The 17197-nt window shown below is 47.1% G+C and overlaps 1 protein-coding gene across 1 annotated transcript in view; it reads left to right on the top strand.

Annotated features, from left to right (window-relative positions):
• creb3l2 (cAMP responsive element binding protein 3-like 2) overlaps positions 1 to 10454 on the top strand; it is a 142323-nt gene extending 131869 nt beyond the window's left edge. Inside the window, exon 12 of the mRNA XM_072484257.1 lies at positions 1216 to 10454. Within this exon, the coding sequence (XP_072340358.1) occupies positions 1216 to 1285 (70 nt within the window). The 3' untranslated portion in view covers positions 1286 to 10454. The remainder of the gene's footprint in view (positions 1 to 1215) is intronic.
• Positions 10455 to 17197: the final 6743 nt, after the last annotated feature.

Below are 17197 nucleotides of genomic sequence, written 5' to 3'. Positions count from 1 at the left end.
GATATTTCTAGTAGCATCTCTTGTCAGGAGACAGTAGGTGTGAATAGGTTTCCAAAAGCTGAAGCCTTGAATAAAATCAAATTACTGCGGAAGCTGGAATCTGAAACAAACCAGAAAATACTGGACTATCTCAGCAGGTCTGACAGCATCTGTAGGGAGAGAGTCGGCACTACCTGTTGTGATACTCTCAGAATTTTCTTGAATTGTGTTGTCTCTACTGCTAACCTGATTTAAGACATTTTTCCCCCTCTTTTCGAATGTACAATTCACCAAACTATTTGCACTTTCTTCCCACTTATCTAAAGAGAGCTCAGTCTGTACCTCAGAATTCGTGTCCATACAAGCTCCCTGACTTGTGGCAGTTGAATCCATGTATAACCAGGCCCAGTTCTAGTTAGAGATGATGAGGGGACTACCAATGGCTGTCAGAGTTGTTTTTCCAGGGTCGTGATTGCAAAATCCAATCTTTCCGAACCCTTTCGCCCTGTGCATCTGTTGCCCAAGTAAAGTTCCATATTTCCATTGATCCATAGAATCCTTATAGTGCAGAAGGAGGCCATTTGGCACATCGAGTCTGCACTGGCTCTTCAAAAGAGCACCCTACATAGACCCATTCCCCGCCCTACCTTCATAACCCACCTAACCGACACATCTATGGACACTAAGGGCCAATTTAGCGTGGCCAATCACCACGGTAGCACAGTGGTTAGCACTGTTGTTTCACAGCGCCAGGGACCCGGGCTAGAATCTCTGCTTGGGTCACTGTCTGTGCGGAGTCTGCACGTTCTCACCGTGTCTGTGTGGGTTTCCTCCAGGTGCTCCGGTGTCCTCCTACAGTCCAAAGATGTGCAGGTTAGGTGGATTGGTCACGCTAGATTGCTCTGTAGTGTCCAAAAAGTTAGGTGGGGTTGCTGGCTTACAGGGATAGGGTGGAGGTGTGGGCTTAGGTAGGGTGCTCTTCGAGGGGCCAGTGTAGACTCAATGGTCTCTTTCTGCACTGTAAATTCTATGAAACCTAACCTGCACATCTTTGGACAATGGGGAAAAACCCCGAGCACCCGGAGGAAACCCATGCAGAAGCACAGTTCTGTTTTGTGCCATATTTATTCATTGATCACATGGTAAATGTTTTTTTTCCCAGATAGTCTTTGTGTATTTTTTTTACTTGGATATTTGCAGGTTAATTTGTACCTTTGCATCTTGTTTTGCCTTCAGGAGCCTTCCAAATATAGGGATAAATGGAACCACCATTGATATTGACAGAAGAGTCAACACAACATCATAAAGAATCATAAGGTGGTATTTATCCTGATATACAATGAAAGCAGTCCCTTTCTATCGTGCCCCATTCCCGACTGGGCATCAATAGCCACCATGGAGAAGGAGATCAGATAATTTTGTGTTATTCCTTGTACTTCTTTATCACAAACATACTTACTGACTATTAATTTATATAAATTAATAACTATATATGTATTGGGAACTTGAGTTATAAAACACAAGTCTTCATCCCTGCATTGATTGTTCTTTTAAACTGTCCGGCTGACTGTATCCATTTATTTCCAGTGTGTCCCAGGGATGAATCTCAATCTGGGCTAAGGTTCCAAATTATTTCTGAACCAGCAGAAAATATTAATCTGAATTTGATGGAGGTAATAGAAATATACTGTCAATTCGTCCTCCTATAAGGGTGGCACGGTAGGACAGTGGTTAGCACAGTTGCTTCACAGCTCCAGGGTCCCAGGTTCGATTCCCCGCTGGGTCACTGTCTGTGTGAAGTCTGCACATTCTCCCCGTGGCTTCGTGGGTTTCCTCCAGGTGCTCAGTTTTTTTCCCACAGTCCAAAGATGTGCAGATTAGGTGGATTGGCCATGCTAAATTGCCCTTGGTGTCCAAAAAGGTTAGATGGGGTTACTGAGTTGCGGGGATTAGATAGGGTGCTCTTTCCAAGGGCCGGTGCAAACTCGATGGGCCAAATCGCCTCCTTCTGCACTAAATTCTATTATTCAACTCATTCTTCAAAATTGCTATCATCCCATCTGAGCAGAATTGCTTGGATCATTGGCCCTTTAACAGATTCACAACCATGGATGTTAGTTCACCCGCATTTACCCTTGTTTTCATAACCTCAGTCTCTTAGTTGTCTTTTCTCCTATATTGAATAGCAGGGGCAGCCTGCTGCCTTCCACAGCTGACAGTTTTGAAGACCTTTACAATTTTGTTACTATGTAGTTTTAGTCTCTTAGTTCTTGGGTCAAAGTAAATAATTTTTTACCAAGTTTTTGGCATTTGTATTTTAGTAAATATTTCAAAACAAGCCTGCACTGCATTCAAATGATGTAATTTCTGATGTAGCCTTCGCTGACAGATCCAATGTAAATGTTTACTGTGGCTTTAATGTTTCTGTGCCTCGCTGATCCTTCAAGGCCCAGTGTTGCTCCTACTGGACAAAAATTGAGGCTACCGCCCAGCAAAGCAGAGGTAGGTCACTGCCACCCATAAATAACCTTTTATGAAAGAGTCAGTGTTCTTCGGTGGCTTTTCCATAGAATGACCACAATGCCCATTACTGTTTGTATCATTGATGTGGCAAAGGGCCAGCACAGATACAATGAGTTAAATGAGCGATAAAGGGCTGGATTCTCCGCCCCGCTGCACCACATTTCTGTTTCAGCACGCCGGCGGGATGCTCCGTTACACCGGCTGGTCAATGGGGTTTCCCATTGTGGGGCACCCCCACGCCGTCGGGAAACGCTTGGGCTGCCGACAAAATCGGAGCATCCTGCCGATGGAGAATCCAGCCCAAGTTCTTTGGCTCCATCCTGCCATTAGATGGCACGAGTGTTTACACACATTTTGAGCAACATCAATTTTCAGTTTCCTCACATCTACAACACTACAGAAATAAATCCTAAAATGTGCCAGCTCATCCAAAGTAGCATTAATTATTATGTTCTTTATGTTGTGTAAGTTACTGTTGAAGGGGTGATTCCAGGGGGGCAATTCTCCCAAATGGAGCCCAAGTGCTCGCGCCGTCGTGAATGCAGTCGCGTTTCACGATGGCGCGAAACGGGCCCGGGGACGACCGATTCTGTCCCCCACAGGGGGCCAGAACGGCGCTGGAGTGGTTCACACCGCTCCAGCCTCCCTTCCCGGCGGCAAATGGGCGCCGCGCCAACCCGCGCATGCGCAGTTGGGCCGCGCCGACTCAACATGGCGTCGGTGTTCAGGGGCCGGCTGCGCCAGAAGGTAGGCCCAGGGTGGCCCCCGATCGCGGGCCAGACCCCATCGGCGCATCCCCCCCCCCCCCCCCCCCCCACAGGCCACTCCCTGACCATTCGCGCAGAGTTCCCGCCGACAGCGATCAGGGGTGAATGGCGCCGGCGGGACTCTGTCGTATCCGCGCGGAAGCTTGGCCCATCCGGGCCGGAGAATCCAGCGACCGGCGCTGCGCCAAATGTGCCGGCGCAAATGGCGCCGATTCTACGCACCTCGAAGAATCGCGCGCCGGCATCGTGGTGTGGTTGCGCTGATTCTCCAGCCGAGCGCGGGGCTCGGAGAAATCACCCCCCCAGATGTTTTAAAACCATCAGCCATTTTATTAACAAAATGGAGGCAAGATATTTAGAAACAGAATTTGGTGCAGAGGCTTCAAGACTTCTACCTAAAGAGATGTGGGCCAGGAAAATGGGGTCAGTCCCTGATGGCAGAATTTAATCTGGTGGTGTGGGAGCATGCTGGGAGGTGATGAGGAGGCTGCAGAGACGTGAGGGAAGTCAGGTGGCCAGTGGCGGAGGCCCCAAAACCAGAAACAAACCACTCTCCCAGTCCGCCCACTCCCATGCATACACAGAGGCAAAAATGGCTATGAGGACAATGCTAGGGTAATTTTACCCTGACACTCGTCAATCTGGAAATGATTTTTGAATTTTTAAAAATGTATTCCTTATTGGGATGTGAGCACTGCTGACAAAGGCCAGCATTTGTTACCAATCCCTAATTGCTTTTGAACTGAGTGGCTTGCTAGGCCATTTCTGAGGGCATTTAAGAGTCAACCAGACCAGGTAAGGACAACAGATATTAGTATTAGCCAATTAGGTTGACAGGGACGCATTGAAGCCGTTGCCAGGAGAATGCAAGGCAGGTCCAATAGGATTTATTTTTGTTGGCACAGGCACCCAATCTGGAAATAATCACAAGGGGGATGGGCCTACACCAATGAGATGACATTTGGAGGTACCTAGCCTCTCGAATTGGCTAATTTTGCCATCATTCATTACTGTTCATTATTCATCGGTTGGTGAGTGCGCATTAAATAAATAAGCCTTCCCTCAGCTGGGTCTGCATGGCATTGCAAACATGTATGACAGAGGCTGAACGAGTGGGCCTTTGGAATACTGGACGGAAGGTTCTCCAGTACCAGAATGGGCTGCCATGCAGCAAGGTCCGGACTGTCTGGTTCAAACCCGATGCCTGGCCTCCCTCATTGGCTGAAAGTACTCTGTGACATCCAGTGGTCCTGGCGAGGTCATAGAGTCATAGATGGTTACAGCATGGAAACAGGCCCTTCGGCCCAGCTTGTCCATGCCGCCCAGTTTCTATCACTAAGCTAGTCCCACTTGCCCACATCCCTCTATACCCACCCTGCCCATGTAACTGTCTACCTGTTTTTTAAAGGAACAAATTGTACCCACCTCTACCACTGCCTTTGGCAGCTAATTCCAGATGCTCACCACCCTCTGAGAAATAATTTCCCCTCTGGTCTCTATTATTATCTTTCCCCTCTCACCTTAAACCTATGCCCTCTATGCCTTTGGGAAAAGATGTTGACTACCTTATCTATGCTCTTCATTATTTTATAGACCTCTATAAGACCACCCCTAAGCCTTCTACGCTCCAGGGAAAAAAGTCCCAGCCATCCAGCCTCTCCTTATAACTCCGACCATCAGGTCCTGGTAGCATCCTCGTAAATCTCTTCTGCACTCTTTCTAGTTTAACAATATCCTTCCTATAATAGGGTGACCAGAACTGAACACAGTATCCCATGTGTGGTCTTACCAATGTCTTGTACAACTTCAACAAGACGTCCCAACTCCTGTATTCAATATTCTGACCCAGTAAAAGTTGGCAGCCTCCTCATGAGACAGGGGTGGGGTAGTGTCTCATGATTGACGACGTTCTGTGCCCCACATAGGCCCATTCCTATAAAGGGCTGCCCCAGCAGAAACACCTCGGCCGGGATTCTCCGCCGTCAGGATTCTCCATTTTGCCGGCTCCCGGGGGTTTCCCGACGGTGTGGGGCTGCCCCACAATGGGAAACCCCATTAACCGGCCGGAGTAACGGAGAATCCCAACGGCGGCTGGAGGCTGAAAAGTGGCTTGGCGGGGTGGAGAATTCCGCCCCTCTGTCCCCCTCCTTAGTTAATTGCCTTATGACTATAGAATCACGTCACGGCTCCCAGAACCATCTAAAGTGGGATTACCCCCACTTACCAGCTTGGGCTACCGCCAAAACCTTTTAATTCAGCCCTATGATTCTTGAGTGGAAATGAGCTGAGAAGAGGGAGCATGAAAGGGAGCATTTTCAGTTATTCATTATTTGCATTGGGTTTCAGTTGTTGTCATTAAGTTCAACAAAAATTCCAGAGACATCATGGGTGGATTTCTCCATCCCGCCGCACCAGTTTTCTGGTGTGGCCCACCCCCGCCAGCGGCGGGATTCTCCGTCTCGCCAGCCGGCCAATGGAGTTTCCCCCTGTGGGCAGCCCCACACCGTCGAGAAATCCCCGGTCATGGGTGCGCTGCCGGCGCAATGGAGAATCCCGACAGCGGAGAATCCGCCCCACGTTTTACTTTTCTAGTCTAATTTACTGATCTATTCGATATCTCCCATAGATGAATAGCTAATAAGCCTGCTACAAATATAGAAAACATTTGACCTGATGAAAGCCATCGCCATAGTAACAGTCTGAGACACACGGGAAATCCACATGGTTAGACTTAATGATACATAAACAGAAAATGCTAGAAATACCCTGTGGACCTGGCAACATCTGTGGTGAGAAAACTAGGGATAACATTCCCAAAGCAAGGTCACTGAAACCTTGGGCCCAATTGTTAATTGTTTTGAGTGAGTTAAAATCGGGCCCATTGTCTCTGTCTCCTTCACAGATGCCGCCAGACCTGCGTTTTTGATTATCTTTTAGATTCCCCGCTTTGCCTGATATGGAGTGAGAGTCCCCTCTCCAGAAGGACATGCTGCAACCAACTAAGAATCAAGGGCTCAGGAATCACCAAATATTTTCCAGGATGCTGCTAGAATGATATTTTATAAAATCATGTAGCTTATCAGCATAGAAAATTGGTCATCTTCACGCTGTGTGTGTGTGTGTGTGTGTGTGTGTGTATGTGTGTGTGTGTATCTAAAGCCATGCTATCCATATTGGGATTGGATTGCAGGTTTAGGTGGAATCAAGTGTGAAAGATCTCCGTTCCCTGTCAACACTCTACTCCTCCAGATTCCATTAGTGAGCCAGGCTGACTAGTTAATCATCAGCAGCACCCTGAAGAACTGCAGGCCTACTTCGCTCATCTGCTGGATTATCAAATATGCCGCAGGAGGTTGACTTAGTTTTGATCTCCAATTCGCAGACTTGGGCACATCTTGATTCCAAAGAGGTGCTGCTTGCATTTTAATAATCATGCATCAATATTGGATGGAATTTCAGTAAGTGGGCTCTGTACTTCATACCCATTTATCTGACCAGAAAGGTCAAAAACAAATCTTGGCCCGGTTATCAAGAGCCTCAATTTTTGATGCGAAAGACAACGCTTACTCACTCCCATGTTTTACAGCCAGCTTCAGGAGGCTATTGTGAGAAAAGTGATAAATTAATACTGCCACAAGACACCTCACTTTCCCTGACAACATATCAGAAAAGAAAAAGCTCATAATTTTGTTTCGAACTCCAGTTCTTTTTTCCTGTTTTATTAATACTGTTGCTCTGAAATTTTCTCTTCTGTTCCTCACAAGCTGCAAACTCATCATTTGACGGGCTCTTTTCCCCTACCTTTACGGACTTTCCCCACCATATAGCCTTGGTCTGTAGAATTCATTCCTGCTGGACCCTAACTTACTCTTTCCCAAAGTCTCATCTGTGGAACTCCTTCCCTCTTTTTCTCCCTATAATCTGGATGCTTTTAAGATACCCAATCCCGAATTGACTTCCTCTCCTGGTGCACCTTAAGTGTTGTCATTCACAGTAGGTAGCTATGTGAGATAGAAACAATTAATCCTCATAAAATGGTTTTGAATCGGACGCAGGTCTATCAGTGACCGTTTCCAAAACAGTTAGTTGGTACTTGACCTCCATTATCAAATTACAAGAAGTTAGTCCAGAAAGCCCACCTGCTAAAACTATTTGAAATGATTGAGGTTACATGTGTTCACAGTAATATTTTAAAATCATACTTGCTTTGAAATCAAGGGAATGAATGCTCATTCAGCCATATAGTGCTGGATTCTCCGCCCCCCCGACACCGAAATTCCGGGCAGTCCGGAGCGCGTGAGTGGCCAATGCGGGGCACTACTTTGCCGGTCCAGGTCCGCGGGCTGAGTCCGCCATGTAGCACGGCCCCTATGCGAGCTCTATGATCGCTCGCTGCTAGCCCCCAGCAAAATGGTGAATCTGTGGGCTTTTGACGCCAGTTTTCCTGGCGTAACAGACCACAGTTTTCATGACGACGTGGGGACTTAGTCTCCAAAACGGAGAATCCAGCCCATGGTCAGGAGGGATTGAAGCCACTGGATATTGCAATATTTTTTTTAAATTGGAAGTTTTTGACATTGTGCAATTTATACTTGAATTGTAAGCAACTGGTAGTAAAATGTATTTAGTACACACAAGTGTGCTACTTTGCAAAATAGTTTTTAAAAACAATCCGCAACACCATAGTGAAATGTTAAGTCCGAGGAAGATAATGTCAGGCTTCTAAGGAAGGTGGAGTTCAAGAGAATATTAAGAACATAACATAGAAATAGGAATGGGCAAAAACCACACCGCTTGCTCAGTCATTCAGCATGATTGTTGCTGATCTCTTGGCTCAACTCCACTAGCCCCATATCCCTTAACCAAAGATCTGTCTCCCTGCTTTAAACATGTTCAACGGTGGAACATCCACAGCCCTCTGGAGTAGAGCATTCCAAAGATTCACAAACCTTTTGAGTAAAGAAATTTCTCCTCAGTTAATTCGAAATGATCATCCCCTTACCCAGAAACAGTGCCCCCATGTTCTAGATTCCCCAGGTGGGAAACAACCCCTCAGCATCAACCTTGTCAAATCTCATCAGAATCTTCACTGTTGCAATTAGATCTCTTCTCATTTTTCTAATCTCTTGAGAACATAGATTAAATTCACTTAGCCTCTCATCATTGGACAACCCTCTCACCTTCGGGACCAATCAAGTGAACCTTAACTGTACCGCCTTCAATGCAAGCATATCTAAAATTTTTGACTGAAATATTACTGCACTTGAACTCCCCCATCACCCATTAGAGACCCTGGCCGGGATTCTCCGAGCCTCTGCGCCGCAATTGCGCTCGGCGCGGGGGCATAGAATGGGGCGTCAGACCTGTGATCGGGTCCGATGCCTTCCCGCGATTCTCCGGGAACGCAGCGCCAGTTGGGGGCCATTGAAAGAGGTCTGCGGCCGCACTGGAGGGGTCAGGAGGATCCGTCATTGGGGGGGGCCTCCAGGAAGGCAAGGCCCGCGATCGGGGGGTGGGGGGGGCCTATATTGTCGGGGCCGGCCAGCCATTCCGTCATGTTGCGCAGGGTCGCCGCCACACGCATCCGCGGACTCGTGGCCAAAAGTGCAGGGCCCCGTATCGGCAGGCAGTGCTGCGAGGACCTACTCCGGGGCCCTTCTAGCCCCCTTCAAAACGGAGAATCACTCTGGACTTTCTCCAGGAAAGTCCAGAGTGATTCGCACCAGTTTTCTCGCGGGCATGGGGACATAGCCCCATTATCAGAGAATTCCATCCCAGACCTCTAATGAGTTAATTTAAAAACTGATTCTTGATTCTAAAAGTGTCCAAAGTGTATGAGCTCCTGTGGTTGCTATCTTAAACATGTTTGTGTAGATTTCCTCTGTTCTGTATTTCTACTTCTTTGAGAACAGTCCTGACTTTGCTGACAAAAAAAGAGTACAGAAAATCTTGCAAACCTCATTTCCAATATCTCTTCTCTTGATAATTTTATCCCCAAATACATTAGCCACGAAACTGGTGAGCAATTCATATTGGTACTCAAAGGCATAAAATAATCACTGGACATGCATAATAGATCACCCAGCAAATGAATGAGAGAGTGATTGACCCATTGTATATTTCTATTATTTTAGGCTTTTATTTCCGGTTTTCAGCATTTATTTAACTTTCCTCTCTTCAATAACAATGTGCTGCACACTGCTGTCATAATTATACAGTGATGCCATTTCTCCCAAGTATCATTTTGTCATGCTTTCAGTGATTGAAGAAGCACCTCTGCAGAAAGACCATAAAATGTTCAAACATTGTCACACCAGAACTACAAGTCAAAACAGGAGTTCTAAGCAGTGGTGGGTTTTTACAAGGAGAATGTTCTGAGCATACAAAATCATTCAGCCCAAAGAAACGAGTACTGTACAACAGAAATACCAATTATTGAGTGAGTTAAAATGAAAATCACTGCGTTGTTTAGATGAGTCCGCTCACTATTTCTAGCTTGTATGTCTGACCTGTTGTATAACGTCCCAGATCCTCGGCCTTCCCTCCACACTTTCCAGGTATTCTGAGGGCAGTATTTCTTAACAAGTTTCACGTGTTTTCGCCCATCATTTTCAAAGACTGCAATCTGATTACAGCAGATATTGTGCAGAAATATGTGTAGTAACATTATTATAGTAGACATCGGTCTGCAAATCCAAAGCTATAATTGTCATTCCCATTTGTTTTTCGTTATATGCAAAGGTTTTGTCAACTATGATCATCCTGATCCAAGTGCCAGCTATCATTTAAATTGCTGTTCTTCAGTTTATTTCAATTAAACCTGAGATTTGTCCACAATCACATGTTGGATGTAGGACCAGTGGAATTTCCACTGTCTGGCTGTGATGGTTCAAAATGTCAGGGTAATATTTTGTGGCAATCTAGAAGTGTAGCAATATTGTATTTCCCCACATTGTCCAACTGGCCGAGCAAGTGTGTAATTTTAACGCCCCATTTTTGTATGTCTCTTGATATTATGTATGTGGAATGGTTAACTGAATGCATCAGCATTAATCCTGGAGTAGAAAAGTTTATATTTTATTCAATATGGAAACATTTTTCTTTTATAATGACTGTCTTTATACACATAAATTGTATGTTATGCATTTTTCCATCACAAATAAATATTTTCCTTAGTAAAATAAACACTCTATAAGAAATTGCTTACCTTCTTTTGTTCAACTTTCCTATTGTTGTTACACATCAGGAAACCACTCACCATGGGGAGGAGAGAGCCTAACTCAGCCGCATTGAAAGGAAGAAGGCAGGAGAAAAACAACAGGCCGATTTAAGAGCTAAAAGCAAATACATAGAAGAAAGACAGGCAGAAAAGAGATAAAGCGAAAGCAGCCTATGAGGCAAAAAATAAGGACAGGTACAGGGAGAAAGGGAAGGACTGAGAGAAAAGGGAACATCGAAAAATAAGTAACTGGACAAAGAATGACATTTAGGCTGAGATGCAGGTCTTGGGTAAGACTTTTAGACAAGAAGGATGAAGGACATGGGAGAATGAAAATAATGTTGCTTTAATATAATTAAATTGGAAAGAAATTCCCGGGGATTGGAAAGGGGCTGTATCACTCGCTTCCTAAAAAATAATCGAGGATGTGGCTGAAATCTGTTGACCCTTAACATGAGTAACAGGAAATGTATTTTACAACTATCTTAAGAGATCCTGGAAAAGTGTAACTTGGTAAAGGATAAATGGACTGAAGGATCAAAAATTAAGTTTTACTGCCCTTTTTGAGGGTGCTACTGTCTCGTAGGCAAGGACAAAGGAATATTAAATAGACAAATTTTCAGAAAGGGAAGCAGACTCGATGGGCCGAATGGCCTCCTGCACTGTATGTTCTAATATGTTCTATGTTCTATTTCAGATGCGTAATCAATAGATAAGGTATGGAATCATGGAATACGAATTAGAAAGTATGATTGTTTAAAAATAGCTTTAAAAAGGACGCTGTATAAATAGACTGGAGAAATAAATTGATTCATTTCTGGAGAGAGGAGAGATTAAGGATTGTGGTAATGGGCATGTTGGTTTTAATGGCTTTGCCTGCTCTTAAAAACTCTCATGTTCTTGTAAATCCCCAGGAACTAAGCGTGCTAGTTAGGCCTAAGGGAAGCTTGAACTATTTTAATAAAAATAGACAGGATTCAATTTATTGTGATAAATTGGGCCAAAGGAATATTGCCAGTTAAATGCTTAATTAATTAGATAGACTAATTACTTGTGTGGTAGGATCTAAATTTCTTGAATTTCATGCATCTTCTGCCTACTTCTGAGGTGTGCGTGACCATCTTTCCTTCATCCTTAGCATCTTCTAAGCACAGGTGGACACACCCTCTTTGTGGTTGAAGTGCTTTGTGGTTGAAGTGAAGAGTGACCTACAGCCCTCTTGAACTAAAGAAAATAACCTGTAGTTCATACAGCGCTGCAAAATTAGATCATCTCTCAAAGTGAAATTCCGATAATGCTTTGCTGCACAGCTGCTGCACAAATACACACTTAAGATCCAGTATCCTTGTAGAATGAATGCTGAGTGGGATGAAGGTTTTTCTACCTGCCATCCGAGAACAAATGAAGAATATACTCACTGCCATCCACTTAACCTGTCTCTGCTTAGAGAATGCTTTTCCAACTTCTCTTATTCTGAGATCACATTTACAGAAAAAAATAAATGCAGTACATGCCTAATGACATTGTGCTCAACATCAGAAGAGTAAAGCTGCAGGTGTAGGCTGCAGTGATTCTACAAATGAAGTTGAGAAGCCAGCCTTTTCTACATTTGAAATCCTCTACACACTCCTCGACCTGGTTAACGCGAGGCCCTGACGTGCAGGACACTTTGCCTATACCAGCAAGGGCCTCTCCGAGCAAAGTGCTCATCAGATCCACGCTTAAAGCTTCCCTTTCTGAAAATTTGTCTGTATAATCTTCCTTTGCCCTTGGCAACGTGAGAGCAGAGTGCTCATCGGATCCATGCCAGTTTGTTAAAACTAAGACATAGCTGCTTTCTTTGCTGGAGAAAGTTTATTGACTTAGTTCACAAGCAACAGTGCTCCTAGTTATCCCCATTTATAGGTGTACAAATACCCATCGCCTGTTCAGCAATGTAATTGCCTTTAAATCTTAACAATGTAATTAATAATACATTGACACAGCTGCACTATTTTCTTAGGAAAGATATATTTCAAGATCCCCAAGATGTCAAATAATATCTGTGCAATATACTGCATGCTGCTGAAATAATTTCCTCTGAGGGGAAATGCAAGATGATTAACCTGCTTCAGATGATTTGGTTCATTTCATTTGGACACTGGCTACCATGGATCTCACTTGGTCACATCACTGAAGCACTACAAGAAATCTTTCTGATAGACTTTTCCATTTTGACTTGTATTCTATCCCCATTGTTTCAGCCGCTCTTCACCTGCAATATTTGCACATCCAAGAACTGTTCAATTGTCAGTCACCAACCCTGCACAAGGTGAATAAATTCTAAACTCAAAACTGGGGGCTGAGATTTTTTTTAAAAATACAACTTGGTCCCATCAACCTGTTCCTTCCAAAGAGGTTGATGGGTAAGCACATCGGGTAGTGCAGTGGTTAACACTGCTGTCACAGCGCCAGGGACCCGGATTCAATTCCGGCCTTGGGTGGCTGTGTGAAGTTTGCACGTTCTCCCGTGGTTGAGTGGGTTCCCTCTGGGTGCTCCAGTTTCCTCCCACAGTCCAAAAATGAGCTGGTTAGATAGGGTTGGGGGGAGGGGGGAGGGTGGCCCTAGGTAGGGTGCTCTTTCAGAGGGTCGGTGCAGACTCGATGGGCTAAATGGCTTCCTTCTGCACTGTAGGGACTCTATGTAAAGTTGTGATATATCTTCCCAATCCCCAAAAGGTAACATAGCAAATGCATCCAAGAATTTCTTATAGCACCACCCCACCATGCTTTTATGTATTATTGTCCCACTTGTGTGCATACCAGAATTCTAAAAGAACTCAAAGAAAACTTGTAGCACCTTTTGAGCTCTCCCTCTTAAATGCTTTTTAGCTTTGAAGTTGTAACCACTAGTTTTGGTATATGCTGCTGCATCTGGTCACTCTGTACAATGATGCCTAGTTCGCATCTCTCCTACCAAATTGACAAAACGGTTGCTGGTTACCCCAGAACCTGGTTCAGCGGGGATCAGGCTCAGTGAATTCTGCTCTGCCCTGCAGACCTCACAGATTCTTATTTCTCTATTTTGCACTGCAGTGGGACCAGTGACTGGATAACTGTTATAACCTGCCTACTTACGATTGGCTGGGGACTAATGACTATCCCACAATCCTATGGGAGTATGAACTTCCCCAATGAGGGGGGCGGAGAAACTCCTAGTATAAATAAGCTGGCCAGTTCAGGAACCAGCAGGAAGGAGAAGGTAGCAAGGGAAGTTACTGCTACTGTTATGTATATATTGTTATAGTAAATAAATGTTATTATTTTGTATCCTTAAAACTCGTGCTGGATTCTTCGTGGCCCTTACAAAAGTAACAGTGCGTCCAGACCCTGCTGCTACTGGATGTTAGGTACGCTGACCGCTATTGCTGCTGCATCCCCCCCACCCCCACCCCCAACAGTGCTTCTGGACACTGCTAGTATTGGATATGATGCAGGGTTTTTTGCTGATGATATTCTTGTTATATGTTTCTGGTTAAGGAGACTCTACTTCTGTTGCCAAATTATAGTTTTATTCACTGCTGCTGAATACTGGGAGTTCTGGACCCAGCTGCTGGATCTTTTAGGGTCTCGTCCTTAAATAAATAATAATCTTTATTGTCACAATTAGGCTTACATTAACACTGCAATGAAGTTACTGTGAAAAGCCCCTAGTTGCCACATTCCGGCACCTGTTCGGGTACACAGAGGGAGAATTCACCTAACAGCACATCTTTTGGGACTTGTGGGAGGAAACTGGAGCACCCGGAGGAAACCCACGCAGACACAGGGAGAACGTGCAGACTCCGCACAGACAGTGACCTAAGCCGGGAATCGAACCTGGACCCCTGGCGCTGTGAAGAAACAGTACTAACCAATGTGTTACCATGCTGCCCATGGTGGGTGCTGAGTGCTACTGTATGCTGATGGTTTGGGTACATGCTGCTTTTGTTCCTCTTGCTCATTTCTGGGATTTCGGAACCTCCTACTGGAAAAGCTGGCTCCTATAATTAGCTCAGTTCCCATATGCTGCATGTCTATGGCTCAAGTCTCAGAGGTTTCTGGTCCCTGATACTGGCAATATTAGTCCCTTCTGCTGATTCTACTTCCTGGTGCTCAATTCCAACCACGATGGTCCTCTGTGAAGGACGCTACTGGTACTGACCATTCGCGGCTTAGCTATCTGCACCAGGGTCATGAAGGCCCCGGGTCCAGACTAGGGGCGGGATTCTCCCCTACCCGGTGGGGCGGGAGATTCCGGCGTGATGGAGTGGCGGGAACCACTCTGGCGTCGGGCTGCCCCAAAGGTGCGGAGACTTGCGCTCCGCCGGCTGGCGGGAAAGGCCTTTGGTGCCACACCAGCTGGGGCCGACTGGTGCGGCGCGATTCCCGCTCCCGCCGAATCTCTGGTGGCGGAGACTTTGGGACAAGGCAGGGGCGGGATTCACGCCAGCCCCCGGCAATTCTCCGACCCGGCGTGGGGTCGGAGAATCCCGCCCATGGTTCTGGTCCTGACTGCACAACCAGGGGCGCGATTCTCCGACCCTCCACCGGGTCGGAGAATTGCCGGGGGCTGGCATGAATCCCGCCCCGCCGTGTCCCGAATTCTCCGCCACCAGAGATTCGGCGGGGGCGGGAATCGCGCCGCGCCGGTCGGCAGGCCCACCCCCGGCGATTCTCCGGCCCGCGATGGGCCAAAGTCCCGCTGCTGCCAACCCTCTTCTGCCGGCGTGGATTAAACCACCTTTTGAACGGCGGGACAAGGTGGCGCGGGCGGGCTCCGAGGTCCTGGGGGGAGCGCGGGGCGATCTGTCCCCGGGGGGTGCCCCCACGGTGGCCTGGCCCGCGATCGGGGCCCACCAATCCATGGGCGGGCCTGTGCCATGGGGGCACTCTTTTTCTTCCGCCTTCGCCACGGTCTCTCTCTCTCTCTCTCTCTCTCTGTGCCTGGTCCCTTGTCCCACTCACTCTCTCTCTGGTCCCTGTCTCCCCCCGCTGCTCTACCTCTCTCTCACTCTCTTCACTGGTCCCCATCCCTCTGCCTGGTCCCAGTTCCTCTCTCTGGTCCCTGACCCCCCCCCCCCCCCTCTCTTTCGTCCCTGTCCCTCTCTCTGGTCCCTGTCCCTCCCTCTGTCCCTGTCCCACCCTCTGTCCCTGTCCCTCCCTCTGTCCCTGTCCCTCTCTTTCTGTCCCTGTCCCTCCCTCTGTCCCTGTCCCTCCCTCTGTCCCTGTCCCTCCCTCTGTCCCTGTCCCTCCCTCTGTCCCTGTCCCTGTCCCTCCCTCTGTCCCTGTCCCTGTCCCTCCCTCTGTCCCTGTCCCTCTCTCTGTCCCTGTCCCTCTCTCTCTGTCCCTGTCCCTGTCCCTCTCTCTCTGTCCCTGTCCCTGTCCCTCTCTCTCTGTCCCTGTCCCTGTCCCTCTCTCTCTGTCCCTGTCCCTGTCCCTCTCTCTCTGTCCCTGTCCCTCTCTCTCTGTCCCTGTCCCTGTCCCTCTCTCTCTGTCCCTGTCCCTCTCTCTCTGTCCCTGTCCCTGTCCCTCTCTCTCTCTGTCTCTCTCTCTCTGTCCCTGTCTCTCTCTCTCTGTCCCTGTCTCTCTCTCTCTGTCCCTGTCTCTCTCTCTCTGTCCCTGTCTCTCTCTCTCTGTCCCTGTGTCTCTCTCTCTCTGTCCCTGTCTCCCTCTCTCTCTGTCCCTGTCCCTCTCTCTCTGTCCCTGTCCCTCTCTCTCTGTCCCTGTCCCTCTCTCTCTGTCCCTGTCCCTCTCTCTCTGTCCCTGTCCCTCTCTCTCTGTCCCTGTCCCTCTCTCTCTCTGTCCCTGTCCCTCTCTTTCTATCCATGTCTCTCTCTGTCCCTGTCCCTCTCACTCTGTCCCTGTCCCTCTCTCTCTATCCCTGTCTCTCTCTCTGTCCCTGTCCCTTTTTATGTCCCTGTCCCTCTCTCACTGTTCATGTCTCTCTCTGTGTGTCCCTGTCTCTCTCTCTCTGTCCCTGTCTCTCTCTCTGTCCCTGTCTCTCTCTCTCTGTCCCTGTCTCTCTCTCTCTCTCTGTCCCTGTCTCTCTCTCCCTGTCCCTCTCTCTCTGTCCCTGTCCCTCTCTCTCTATAAGACCATAAGACATAGGAGCGGAAGTAAGGCCATTCGGCCCATCGAGTCCACTCCACCATTTAATCATGGCTGAATTCAACTCCATTTACCCGCTCTCTCTCCATAGCCCTTAATTCCTCGAGAAATCAAGAATTTATCAACTTCTGTCTTAAAGACACTCAACATCCCGGCCTCTACCGCCCTCTGTGGCAATGAATTCCACAGACCCACCACTCTCTGGCTGAAGAAATTTCTCCTCATCTCTGTTCTAAAGTGACTCCCTTTTATTCTAAGGCTGTGCCCCCGGGTCCTAGTCTCCCCTGCTAATGGAAACAACTTCCCTACATCCACCCTATCGAAGCCATTCATTATCTTGTAAGTTTCTATTAGATCTCCCCTCAACCTCCTAAACTCCAATGAATATAATCCCAGGATCCTCAGACGTTCATCGTATGTTAGGCCTACCATTCCTGGGATCATCCGTGTGACTCTCCGCTGGACCCGCTCCAGTGCCAGTATGTCCTTCCTGAGGTGTGGGGCCCAAAATTGCTCACAGTATTTTAAATGGGGCCTAACTAATGCTTTATAAAGCTTCAGAAATACATCCCTGCTTTTA

Source organism: Scyliorhinus torazame, chromosome 19, assembly GCF_047496885.1.
Source record: "Scyliorhinus torazame isolate Kashiwa2021f chromosome 19, sScyTor2.1, whole genome shotgun sequence".
NCBI classification, from domain to species: domain Eukaryota; kingdom Metazoa; phylum Chordata; class Chondrichthyes; order Carcharhiniformes; family Scyliorhinidae; genus Scyliorhinus; species Scyliorhinus torazame.
Note: the sequence above shows the minus strand (reverse complement) of the source record. Positions and strands in the feature narration are given on the sequence as shown.